The sequence below is a fragment of the Arachis duranensis genome, chromosome 7 (assembly GCF_000817695.3).
Source record: "Arachis duranensis cultivar V14167 chromosome 7, aradu.V14167.gnm2.J7QH, whole genome shotgun sequence".
Classification (NCBI taxonomy): Eukaryota; Viridiplantae; Streptophyta; class Magnoliopsida; order Fabales; family Fabaceae; genus Arachis; species Arachis duranensis.
The window spans coordinates 2773399-2787679 of record NC_029778.3 but is presented as its reverse complement, the minus strand read 5'-3'; the positions used below and the strand labels follow the sequence as shown (position 1 = coordinate 2787679).

At 35.2% G+C, this 14281-nt stretch overlaps 1 protein-coding gene across 1 annotated transcript; it reads left to right on the top strand.

Annotated features, from left to right (window-relative positions):
• The first annotated feature begins 10859 nt into the window (after window positions 1-10859).
• LOC107496383 (uncharacterized) lies at window positions 10860-11768 on the top strand. Its single transcript, XM_016117635.1, has one exon. The coding sequence runs from the start codon at window positions 10860-10862 to the stop codon at window positions 11766-11768; it is 909 nt and encodes a 302-aa protein (XP_015973121.1).
• Window positions 11769-14281: the final 2513 nt, after the last annotated feature.

Sequence of the window (14281 nt, the reverse complement as noted above, 5' to 3'; positions counted from 1 at the left end):
CTGAATGAGCAAGAAGTCTTCTTTTATTCTCCTTGCATGTTGTTGGGACCTTCTCCCAAGGTCAACACCTTGAGCCTTGAGCTTCACCAAGCCACAGATTCACTTTTTCACCTTAATCCCCAGAGTAGAAACTTTTCCTCTGACTTCCTCATCTTGACCGAAAGCCACAAAGCAGTAACCATAGAAATTTTCTCATAGTCAACTTGATCTTAGCCATTGAAAAACTACTTGGTCCCCAAGTATCACTTGTGACCGTAGATGTGAAACATAATAGGGCAGAGAACAACTTTCCCTTGAATGCCATTTTCGGATAGAGCAGAGAGTTGGGAAGAAGAGAAGAAGATTTGATGCAAGCAAGATGAGATGGATTACCTTTAACCTAAGCTTGATTTGGTTTGGATTTTGTGATTAGATTTCTGCGTATCAAGCTTAACCCTTCTCTCTCTTGCTTCTTTGGTGTTTTGCTTGGTGAAGAAGCTCTTTCACTCTCATTCTCTTTCTTACTTTTCTGAAGCTGATTTGACTTGTTCAGGGAGAAGAGATACGTTGCACATTTTGGAGGAGTGAAGAATTCAATCTTACAAGAGAAGCTTTGTGGGATGGATACGGGCTTGGATCGGTTTGGTTCATGTAACCCGTTTGGCCCATCTGATTTCTTTGGCTTCTATCTTTTGCTTTTTCTTGGGCTTCTGATTTTTGCTTTCAGCCCAATCATCCTTGCTAATTGCTTTTTATTCTATTTAGGCTATAGAAATTTTGGCCTGCAACAATAAACAATTAGTAAAAAATTAAATACAATTAATTAACACTAATTATTTATTTTGTCCAAAAATAATGTTTGTCATCACTAATTAATTTAGTTAATTTCTTAACTCAACAATCTCCCCCTTAATGAAAAACATGGTTTAAGCAATAATCAAAAGGGATTGTATTTGAGTAAGGTTTAGAAACTCCCTTTGATTTTCATTTGCTCTTGTGTTGCTCCCCCTTTCCTTTTCAAGAGTAGCTCCCCCTGAATCTATGCTCTTTCCTTTTTGTTCCTGATTACATTAAGCTTAAAAAGAGCTATTCAAGATGTAACTTGACTAAGGGATTCTGTATAACCAGCAACACATATTCAGCCCAGTATTTCCTATCATGACAGCAGCAACAGCATATTGTAAAACAAAAGCAATTTGCAAAATAAAGTTCAGTTCTAATCAGAAAAATCATAACTATTACTCCCCCTTTTGTCATCAAGGGCGGATCAACAAAAACATCACTAGAAACCCTGCAAGAAAGGTTAGTGCATAGTCCAAATAACTAACTAAACTACCATAAGTGCATCAGAATCTAAGGTTATTACAGTCATCTAAGTATCAAAAGTAGCAAAATAAACAGAATTCATGAGACAAAAAGAGAGCTGCAGCAGCAGTTTTTTATGAGACAAATCCTAGGCATCAGAACCATTTCCCTCCGAAGCATCTTCCTCATCAACATCAATGGCAATGTCTTCATCATTATGGAGGTTATTAATGAAGGTCATGAGCACAGCCACCCTATCTCTTGATTTCTTCAGGAAGTTTTCATGCTTGCTAGCTAGCTTCCTTTGTTCCTTGCTCATGGCAATCAAGTGATTTGATTGAAAAACAAACTCTTGAGCGACATCCTTGACCACATTTAGCAAAGCAGATTTCTTCTCAGTGGAGATGGAAGTACCTTCGGTGGAAGGAGGAGGAGATTCATCTGGAATGAACTCTTCATCATCATCATCTAAAATTCTGGGATGTACTCTTTATCATCATCATCTAGAATCACTCTCTCAGATCTAGTTGGTCCTTTTTGCTGTTTCACTGAACCACCCCCTTTTAGGTATGAATATTTATTTTCATAAGCCTCATTTGACAGGTCAACACTAAAAGTCTCAAATATGCAAGTCAAAAACATGCCATAAGGTAGTGCTTTTTCTTTCATACTTCTAACAGAATCAAACATGTATCTAGCCATCAAATAGGCAAAAGATATTTCTGTTTTAGTGATTAGGGCATACAAAACAAGTGTGTCCGTGTAAGAAACCCTTTGATATGAACCACTTTGAGGAATTAAAATGTGGTTGACAATACGGTGCAACTGAGTACGTTCATATCTGAGGGCTTTGTGAGTGGGTATGATGCCATCGATTAATGAAACATGTTCACAAATGTGAGCCAAAGCATCATGGTAAGAGATACCAACACCTTCATCCCACTTCACAGATGTATAAGCACATGGCCCTACATCAGTGTACTTCAAGGAGTCACTGATTGTCTCATTATTCAAGATAATGTCTCTGCCCTTAACATAAGAATGCACACTTCCTTCATGGTAAGTCATGTTTGCATAAAATTCTTTGACTAACTTAGGATATACTGGTTTTTTGATTTTGAAAAGGTGATTCCAGTCTAAAAATTCCAGATTTTCAACAAAAGGAAAATCTTTCTTTTTCAATTCAGGTAAATCAGCAAGAAAAGATGGACAAAGAGTGTGATACTTAATAACTCCCTCAAAGAAGTCATGGTTCATGGCAGATTTGAAACGATGGGGGTTAAAGTTTGAGTGAGATGTCATGAAGTGTGATGAGGGTTACCTCTTTGTGAACGCACAAGAACAGACCTTGACTTAGGTTTTGTAGGCTCAGGAACAGGCTCTTCCGTCGCCGGACGCTTCCCTTTGGATGAGGATGGCTTTGAAGAACTTCCCTTTGGATGAGGATGGCTTTGAAGAACCAGGTTTTGAAGAGGCAGGTTTGGAAGGCGTCGCCTTTGGTGGTGGGGTCAGTTTGGCAGAGGCAGGATACCTTGGAGTGGTCTTGGTACGAGCCATGGGATCAGTTCGAGGAGGAGAGGTAGGAGGAGAAGGTGAAGGAGTAAAAGTGGTGTCTTGAGAACGAGTTGATGGTCTAGGATATCCTCGAAGTTTATGGATTTTCTCACGTGGTGCTCTTTTAGCAATGACTTTCTTCCCCATTTTGGTTAAATTGAGGCTTTTGATGGAAGAGAAACAGTGGAGTGAGAGGGAAGAAACCGAAGGGTTTGAGGAGAAGTTATAGAGGGAAGAGAGGGAGTGTTGGTAACCGTACCCAAAAGTGGTTTTCCAAAACCATGCAACTGCATCACCTTTTGAAATGACATGAAAAGACCTGACCTCATAAATTTAAGATTTGATTTGATTTGAAAATAAAACAGGAAATGAATCTTAAATTTTGAAAAACCAAAAAAATAAACTGAAAAATATTTTTGGATTATAAACATTAAATGAAAAATTATTAAAAATAAACACACAGCCCATCAACCAAAAAATGTAACATTCACATATGGGCCCAGAGATAGTTGGATTTAAGGAAACACAATGGACCACTCTAGATCTGATTTTGATGTTGGCCCAGATTATCTTTCATTTGAAACAAGCCCAGAACACACTGGCTTGATGGAAACGTTCATCACCTGCCTAGAATTGTCTCATACCTATTTATGAGACAAAAATCTCCAGCAAATACATCAGCAATTTTTAAATAAAGAATCATAACTCAAAATTCTTAGACAAGTCCTAAGCATACAGAATCTATCCTCAGCTAATGGTTTTGTAAAAATATATGCTAATTACTCCTCAGATTTAACAAATTGAATACTAATATCCCCCTTTTGGACATGTTCTCTTATTGAGTGAAATTTCACTTCAATATGCTTCGTCCTTGAATGCAAAACTGGATTTTTAGAAATATTAATGGCACTCAAATTATCACACATCAAGGGAATATTTTCAGTCTTTAATTTGTAATCAGCAACCTGTATTTTTAACCATAAAAGCTGAGAACAACAAGAAGAAGCAGCTATATACTCAGCCTCTGCAGTGGATAAGGCCACTGTTGGTTGCTTCTTACTTGACCAAACATTTAAGGACTTTCCAAGGAAGCAACATAAACCAGAAGTGCTCCTTCTATCAACTCTATCACCAACAAAATCTGCATCACAATAACCAACTGCAGAAAAATCATCAATCTTAGGATACCATAGACCAAAATTAGATGTGCCATGAACGTATCTAATGATCCTTTTAACTGCAGAAAGATGTGACTCTTTAGGTTTGGATTGGAACCTAGAACACAATCCAACACTTTGCACAATATCGGGTCTAGAGGAAGTTAAGTATATTAAGAGAACCAATCATTCCTCTATACCTAGTCTCATCAACATCTTTCTCAGCTTCTCCCTTATCTAACTTAGAACTAGGATGCATGGGTGTTCCCATGGGTTTGGCATTTTCCATATCAAATTTCTTAACTAATTCCTTGGCATACTTTTCTTGATGAATGAAAATACCTTTTTCAGTTTGTTTAATTTGCAGCCCAAGGAAGAAATTAAGTTCACCCATCATACTCATGTCAAATTCACTTGTCATGAGTTTTCCAAATTCAGAACAAAGGAATTCATTTGCTAATCCAAAAATAATGTCATCAACATATATTTGGACTAGAATAAAAGAATCATTAGAGTTCTTGATGAATAGAGTTGTGTCAGTGGTGCCTCTTTGAAAACCATTTTTCAAAAGAAAAGAGCTAAGTCTCTCATACCAAGCTCTAAGAGCTTGTCTTAAACCATAGAGAGCTTTAGACAATTTGAAAACATGATTAGAATGTTCTTTATTTTCAAAACCAGGAGGCTGCTCCACATACACTTCTCTATCTATCACATCATTCAAAAATGCACATTTCACATCCATTTGATATAATTTAAAACCACAAAATGCAGCATAAGCTAAGAGAAGTCTTATGGCTTCCATTCGGGCAACAGGGCGAAGGATTCATCAAAGTCTATTCCTTCTTCTTGGTCATATCCTTGAGCCACTAGCCTTGCCTTGTTTCTTGCAATGCAGCCATCTTCTCTCAACTTGTTCCGAAATATCCACTTGGTGCCGGTCACTTTCTTTCCACTTGGCCTTGGAACCAAAGTCCATACTTGGTTCTTTTCAAACTCAAGAAGCTCATCCTTTATAGCTTTAACCCAAGAAGGATCACTAAGTGCTTCCTTGACGTTTTGAGGCTCTATTTGTGATAGAAGGGCAATGTTGGATCCTTCATTTGCCTTTCTAGTGGAAGACCTTGTTTGCACTCCATGAGAGACGTCCCCAATGACAAATTTCTCAGGATAATTTTTCAAGAATCTCCACTCACGAGGTCTGGTGGACTTGGAGGCAGATTCAGCCACCAAGGGATTCTGGGCGCTGCTGGCTGCAAGATTTCCTTCAGATTCATGAGACAAAATGGAATTGTCTCTTGAATTTTCAGCATTTGCAGTTTCTGGTTCAGCTTGTCCAGAATTTTCTTTTCCATGATTTTGAGCAGTTTCATCCTCCTTTTGAGCTTGATTTTCTGCATCACAATCTTCCAAAATACTTTGCACCAAGTTAGTATCACAAAATGTAACATGTATGGACTCCTCAATAATTCTAGCATCTTGATGATAAACCCTATATGCTTTACTAGTTGTGGAATATCCTACAAACAAACACTCATAAGTCTTTGGGTCAAATTTACCCAAATTTTCTTTGTTATTTAAAACAAAACATTTGCATCCAAAGATGTGCAAGTAATCTAAATTCTTTGTGAGATATTCTAAATTCCTAACAAAAGGATTCAAACAAATTATTTTCAAATTCAGTACCATGATCGCTTCTTATAGAAGATATTTTTAAATCCTTTTCATTTTGAAGTTTCTTGCAAAAAGGTTCAAAGACTGAAAAAGCCTCATTTTTGTGTGCAAGAAATAAAACCCAACCAAACCTAGTATAGTCATCCACAATTACTAAACCATAATGTTTACCACCTAGGCTTTGAGTTCTTGTTGGACCAAATAAATCAATGTGTAGCAACTCAAGTAGTCTTTTAGTAGAGATGTCTTCCTTTGGTTTAAAAGAACTTTTTGTTTGTTTTCCCATTTGGCAAGCATCACAAGTGATGTCTTTGTCAAACTTTATCAAAGGGAGACCTCTTACTAATTCTTTCTTTACAAGTTTGTTTATTTGAAACATACTTACATGGCCCAATCTCTTGTGCCATAACCACTTTTCAGATTCTTTAGAGTGAAGACAAGCTACATTTTGATCCTTTAGTTCATCAAGAGTAAGTCCATACATATTATTAAAACGCTTGGCAACAAACATTACTTCATTTGTATTTTCATTTACAACACAGCATTCAGATCTTTTGAAAGTCACTAAATATCCTAAATCACATAGCTGACTTATACTCAAAAGATTATGTTTCAAACCACATACCAAAAGAACATCATCAATGAAAGTAGATTGCTCATTACCTACTTTTCCAACAGCAATGATTTTACCTTTACCATCATCTCCAAAGGTCACAAAACCTCCATCATACTTATTTAGTTTGATGAAGTAGGTTGACCTTCCAGTCATGTGCCTTGAACATCCACTATCCATGTACCACATGTCCTTTTTGTTCTTGGATGCTAGGCAAATCTGCATGATGAGTTTCAAGTAGCCTTAGGTATCCAAATTAATTTAGATCCTTTGAAGTTAATCCATCTTGGTTGCCCAAGTGCATTGAAATCACAAACAATATTGTAAACTTTGTTTCCAACAACTCTTTTTTTAATAAAACATTGTACATATGAGTGACCAAATTTCTTGCAATTGACACAATGATTTTCTGACGTGTGTCGCTGAACTTGAGGTGAGTTATATTGCTTGAAATGATTAAAGTGTTGAAATTTTTTGGTTTTTGAAGGAGATGCATTTCTTTTGACAAACTGATTTTTATTAAAGTTATTCCTCTTTACAAAAACATTTTCACCAGAATTTCTTTGAACATTTTTACCTTTCAAATATGAGATTTTGTTGTAAAATGGTGGTTTCTTGAAAACAGCCTCAATTTTCGAAATGTAACCCAAACCTGGCCGGTTTGAACTCGGTTCAGTTCTTGGTGAAGGCTTAGTTTCACTTGTGTATACTTCAACAAATTTTTTTTTAAGTGTTGGAGTATTTTCAATACCAGATTTGTTTGGTATGGTTTTGGTATTTGATGAAGAAGCCACAAATTTTATAGAGGAAATATTAGAAACTGCATCTTCCTTGGCTATGTAGCCTAAACCAGATTTTTCAAACAATGGTCTTTGACTTGCAAGTAATTTGTCTAAGTTACTAGAACCTTGAGCAAATTTTGCTAAGTCACCATTCAGTCTTTTAATCATATCATTTAATCTTTCATTTTCAGCAATTAACTCATGTGAAGGATCCACAATGTGCTTTTCTTTTAATTTTTCAAGTTCAAATTTTAGAAATCTGTTTTCTTCAATGATGTCCAAAGCACATTCAGTTTCCTTCACTTTTTCTTTTAAAAATTCATTTTCAGCTCTTAACACATCTCTTTCAGATCTGCATTCATTGTATTTGTCAAGCAGTTTTGAGGTGTTTAAGGTCATATCATCAATAATAGCATGCAAGTCCTCAATGGTCAAATCATAATAATTTACCTCATCAAGATTGTTGTTTCCAACCATGAAGCAGTCTTTGTTATCTCCTTCAGATTCTTCTTCTTCATTTGAGTCATTCTCAAGATCCTCCCAAGCTACCATGAGTACTCTCTTCCTTTTCTTCTTTCCTTTGTCCTCCTTTTTGAGCTTTGGTCAGTTTGACTTGAAGTGTCCAGCCTCCTTGCAATGATGACATGTCACCTTGCTCAAGTCTATCTTGTGCTCCTTTGAACTTGAACCCTTGTATTTGTCCTTGCTCTTCATCATCCTTCTAAATCTCCTAGCAAAAAACAAAAGCTCGTCATCTGAAATACCATCACTAGACTCACTCTCTTTTGATTCTATTTGTGACTTGAGGGTTATTCCCTTTTTCTTTGAGTCTGTGTTTGTGTGTGTGGCTTCATAGGCAAGGAGTTTTCCTCTCAGCTCATCATAGGTTATGAGACTTATGTTGTTACTCTCGGTTAGAACAGTGGCAGTGTTTTCCCACTCTTTTGTGAGGCTTCTAAGGAGTTTTCTCACCAAGGTTTGTTCTGCGTAGTTTGTATGCATAGCATCAAGGTTGTTGATTATGATTGAGAATCTCTCAAACGCTTCATCAATGCTTTCTCCATCCTTCATGCTAAACATCTCGTACTCTTTTCACAGCATATCAATCCTCATTTTTTTGACTTGTTTAGTGCCTTCATGTGTAACCTGGAGTTTTTCCCATATTTCTTTGGCTGTCTTGCATCTAGACACCATCTGGTACTCTTCAAAGCTGATAGCACAGTGAAGAAGGTTGATTGCTTTTGCATTCAGCTCTATCTTCTTCTTATCATCTTCATTCCATTCAGCTTCTTCTTTTGGAGTCACCACTCCATCAGCACTTATTTTTGTTGGGATCTTTGGACCGCTTACAACGATGTTCCATATGTTGTTGTCAATGGATTGGATGAAGATACTTGTCCTTTCTTTCCAGTAGGAATAGTTCTTCCCGTTGAAGAAAGGTGGCCAGTTATTTGATTGGCCTTCAGTGAGGGTGTAAGCAACTGTAGTTGTGCCCAAGTTGTTTGCCATTGGATCTTTGCTCCAAGCGGTTAAGCTTGATTCTTGAGACCTTAGCTCTGATACCAATTGAAGGTTGTGGTAGGCTTTAGAGAAGGGGGGTTGAATCTATGCCTTCTTTTTAGTTGCAGTTATTACCCTTTTAAACAAACTTTTAATTCAGGTTCTGTCTGAACACAGCAGCGGAAATTTATGAGACAATTTATTTTTGTCTCATGAATATCAGAAAACAGAACTCAGCAGAGAAGAGAAAAGTTAACACCAGCATGTATCCTGACTCGGTTGCCTTGTGCTATGCAACCTACATCCAGTCTCCTCCACAACTATGGAAGAATTTCACTATAGTTAACAGTATTATATACACCAATTTCACACTCAAGTTCTAACCTAACTTGACATTGGCTATGCTAACTCTTAACTATTTACTCTTAGTGCTAACCCAACTAAGAAAGGGATACCAAACAGGTATAAGATACAAGACACTTAACCAACCTAAATAAATCAGAAAATAACTCTAGACTTTTCTCTCAAGTGTATCACTCAGCCTTTTTTCGCTCATGGCTTTTACTTAAGCTTTCTCACAATGCCTTTTCTCACAAGAAATTACAGAAAGATATACTTAGAAAAATACATTACAATCAGCAAAACATGAAGGAGATTGACTTCATCAGCAGCCTCTTAGCTATGTGCAAACCAGATTCGCAAACCTCAGATGCAGTTCTTCAGTATTGGCCGAATGCTTCTTTGAAAGAAAGCATTATCCAAGTAGATGAACTTCTTGACAGAACACTGTTCTCTCTCTCTCTCTGGTTTTCTCTCCTTGGTTCTGAATGAGCAAGAAGTCTTCTTTTATTCTCCTTGCATGTTGCTGGGACCTTCTCCCAAGGTCAACACCTTGAGCCTTGAGCTTCGCCAACCCACAGATTCACTTTTTCACCTTAATCCCCAAAGTAGAAACTTTTCCTCTGACTTCCTCATCTTGACCAAAAGCCACAAAGTAGTAACCATAGAAATCTTCTCATGGTCAACTTGATCTTAGCCATTGAAAAACTACTTGGTCCCCAAGTATCACTTGTGACCGTAGATGTGAAACAGAATAGGACAGAGAACAATTTTCCCTTGAATGCCATTTTCGGATAGAGCAGAGAGTTGGGAAGAAGAGAAGAAGATTTGATGCAAGCAAGATGAGATGGATTACCTTTAACCTAAACTTGATTTGGTTTGGATTTTGTGATTAGATTTCTGTGTATCAAGCTTAACCCATCTCTCTCTTGCTTCTTTGGTGTTTTGCTTGGTGAAAAAGCTCTTTCACTCTCGTTCTCTTTCTTACTTTTCTGAAGCTGATTTGACTTGGTCAGAGAGAAGAGATACGTTGCACATTTTGGAGGAGTGAAGAATTCAATCTTACAAGAGAAGCTTTGTGGGATGGATACGGGCTTGAATCGGTTTGGTTCATGTAACCCGTTTGGCCCATCTGATTTCTTTGGCTTCTATCTTTTGCTTTTTCTTGGGCTTCTGATTTTTGCTTTCAGCCCAATCATCCTTGCTAATTGTTTTTTATTCTATTTGGGCTATTGAAATTTTGGCCTGCAACAATAAACAATTAGTAAAAAAGTAAATACAATTAATCAACACTAATTATTTATTTTGCCCAAAAATAATGTTGTCATTACTAATTAATTTAGTTAATTTCTTAACTCAACAATAATAATAATAATAATAATAATAATAATAATAATAATAATAATAATAAGGTTTAAACATACTTTATTATATTAGGTTAGATAAAAATTAAACTATTTAAATAAATAATTCGGTATTTAGAAGTTAAGTGTTAAAATAGATTTTTGGGAAGTATTTATCATATTATAAATTCATAATTATGTAAGTATGTGAATGATTTATTTCTTAAATTACATTTTTAAATTAAATGACTTTTAATATTATTAAACTACTCTTCCACCTTAGTCCATGACAATAATAAAGAAGTCTTGTGGCCCACAAATTCAACCCAATAGAATACATAAATTCAATTACAATTTTAGTCTTTATTATCTTTTCTTATCTTTTCTTTATCTTATCTTTAGTTATTCTTATCTTATCTTTATTTGCTTTTATCTTTCATAGGACAATGCTCTATATATATTTAGTTTTATCTTCATAGTTTACAATTCAATTCAATCAATCAACAATCAATAAAAGTTTCTTCCTCTTTTCTTTTCCTATTCTTTCACAATTTTATTAAAGAAGAAGAAAAAGAACGTATAACAGGAGATGCGCGTTGTGAACAAATTCGTGAGAATGAGTAACATTGAAGCAATTGCATCCCTCAAAAGAGGAGCAGAGGGTACAGAGTACCAAAAGGAAAAGAAGCAAAAGATGAGAAGGATCATGGATTTGAAAGCATCTCGCCAATGTTCTACCATTCTCAATGTTTTGTCCACTCACAAACATGGATGGCTTTTCAATCAGCCAGTGGATCCTATTTTGTTCCAAATCCCTGATTATTTTGATATCATAACACATCCCATGGATTTAGGCACAATTAAATACAAGCTCGAGTCAAATAGCTATTCTTTCATGGAGGATTTTGTGGCTGATGTCAGATTGACCTTCTGTAACTTCATGATATACTATGCCCATGGTGAGAAAGTTTATAAAATTGCAATGGAGCTCAGCCAAATATTTGAGGGTAAATGGGAAGAGTTTGAGAGAAGTTTGAAGTGTGAACAAGATCCTAAAAAAAATATAAATCAAGAAAATGATACCTTGTCCAACAAGCCACCTCAAAGACTTGCGAGAATTTGTTACACACCAACTCTTAGTGCTACGTTCAGAGTAATTCCGAGAGGCATGCACAAAGGATCAAAAGCACGTGTACACAAATCTGGTGCTGATAAACTGGAAAGACGAGGTCATCGCAATTCACATTTGCAGAAGAAATCTGATGCTGATTTTGTTGAGAAAGAGCTAGGATTGAGACCCAAACTAAAGCTGCTGAAAAAGAGCCTAAAGAGACAGAAAAACATAGAAAGAGAAATTGCCATTGGATTAGAAAAGATTAAGATAACTGCGGATGAAAAAGATAAAAGTCTTAAGGAACTTGAAATGCTATCTTTTCAATCCCCAGACAGTAAAATTATACCCAGATTGGGGCAGCTTAATTTATTTAACAAAGATTATAATAACATGCAGATGACTAGGTTTTGAATGGAAGGAAGAGATCATCCTTAGTTGAAGTACTTTTTAGCCATTTTATTTATTTGTACATTTTTTTAAAGTTTAAATTTGAAGGTTGGTGGATTTGTGTCTATAGATATGAGTAAAGCATATGCAAGTTTTCATGTGTGACTTGCATTTAAATGCATCTTAATCAAATACATACTTTTCTTTAATAAAAAAATCACCCTACTTCTTTTTCAACCTCCTCCCACTGTGAATAATCAATCTTTTAATTTAACTCAAAATCCAACAATCTCTATTATGTCTATCCAAGTAAAAATTCAACATCAGTCTTGAAGATCGCTGCTCAAGCACAGAATCTCCTTTTATATTTTTGCCGCCGGCAACTCAAGTTTCGCCGCACGCATTTTTTGAAGATCGCTGCTCAAGCACCGCATCTCCTTTTACATTTTTGCCGCCGGCAGCTCAAACTTTGCTGCACGCATTTTCCTCCGCGTCACCACGTCAGACGCTCAACAATTTCATCGGAACTTATCCAAGCTGACATCTTTCATCCACCAGTTTGCGAGGGGGTATTAAACTACTCTTTCACCTTAGAGCATGACAACAATAAAGAAGTCTCCTGACCCACAAATTCAACCCAACAGAATTATAATTTTAGTCTTTATTATCTTATCTTATCTTTTCTTTATTTTATCTTTAGTTGTTCTTATCTTATCTTTATTTGCTTTTACACCTCATAGAACAATACTCTATATATATTTAGTTTTACTTTCATAGTTTACAATTCAGTTCAATCAATTAACAATCAATAAAAGTTCGCATTCTTTTCTTTTTTATTCTTTCACAATTTTATCAAATATTATTAGATTGTCCTATTTTTAAATCGGTCAAATTCATTTTATATTTATATATTGTAATTATTTATTTTGTAATGAGTACAACTAAAATTTTAATAATAATTATTAAATTAAATATTGTTACTATGAGTATTATAAAAATTTGTAATATACTCGTTACTAACCTATCACATAATAAAAACTTTTAAACTTTATAAAATGCAATTTTTTTCATAGACTCGTATTATCGAACTAATTGAATTCGATTTAGCATTGGCTCTGTAAGGTCCCACATTGGTTGGGGAGGAGAACGAAGCATGCCTTATAAGGGTGTGGATACCTCTCCCTGGCATGACACGTTTTAACAAGTGAGTGTGGGAGGCTTCGGCTATCATTTCTATCGTCAAAGGCAAAATCGTGAGGCCTTGTGTGCCAAAGCGGACAATATCATGCTAGCGGGTGGTCTGGGGCTGTTACAGATGGTATCAGAGCCGGAGCCCGGAGGCGGAGCCCAGATCGATGTGCCAGCGAGGGCGCTGGCCCCCTAATGCGTTTTGACGAGTGAGTGTGGGGGATTTCGGCTATCATCCCTATCGTCAAAGGTAAAAATGTGAGGTCTTGTGTGCTAGCGGGTGGTCTGGGCATGCTATAAAATTCACGTTCAACTAATATTTACAATTTTTTAATATTTTTGTAGTATATTTTTTATATTATATAGTGTTTTTTTCTAATATTTTTGGCAAATATTTCTCTAATATTTTTTCTAATATTTTTGGCAAATATTCCGTAATTCGAATCAGCATGCTTCGAATTATTATGAGTCAATATATTGGGTACTAGTTCGAATTAGTCCAATTCGAACTAGTATGTGTTTGTTTGTGTGTAATTCGAATGAGATTGATTCGAATTACTATAATGCTTTCATGCATGCCTAGTTCGAATTGCACTAATTCGAATTACTATGTTCATGTCTAATTCGAAGTGAGGTGATTCGAATTACTATTCATTGGTCTAGTTCGAATTTGTCTAATTCGAACTATATAAAAATATCTTCCTAATTGATTGATGTCTCGTTTTTCTTTTTGGATGAATTGTGTAAATTATGTATCTAATTGGCTTATATACATATTTTGTCCTAAAAAAATTATAATAAAAATGAAAATTAGACATGGAATAAACTCAAAGATTTGACATTATCATATTCACATAGTTTTTTTTTTAATTAAATTGTATTTATTTGTATACACATGCAAATGGAAGCATAAAAAGTTAAAAACAAAGAGCTCATTGCTTAATCCAGCTACGGATAACTATGGTCCAGTTTGGGTAAATAACTTAAATAAGTTTTTTTGAAAAAAGAGTTTAAAATATAAGGACTTTTAATAATAGCAGCTTATAAATAAGTTATTTTGTATTTGGATATTTAGTTATAAAAATACTTATTTTAAAGAGAATAAATATTAAAATAACAATGATAACAAATACTTTCCAATATTAAATGTTGATTTTACATAACCTAATCACTAATATTGTGTATGATATGGTAGGTGAAAATAAAAAATAAATATAAAATGTGTGCCAATGTATATTTTATTGCTATTTTTTATATTTTTTACTCCTATTAGAATTCTCTTCTCTTTTATTGAGGTCAAAAATTTGCTATAATTAACTATGAAAATAATAGCAAGCTATAAAATCACA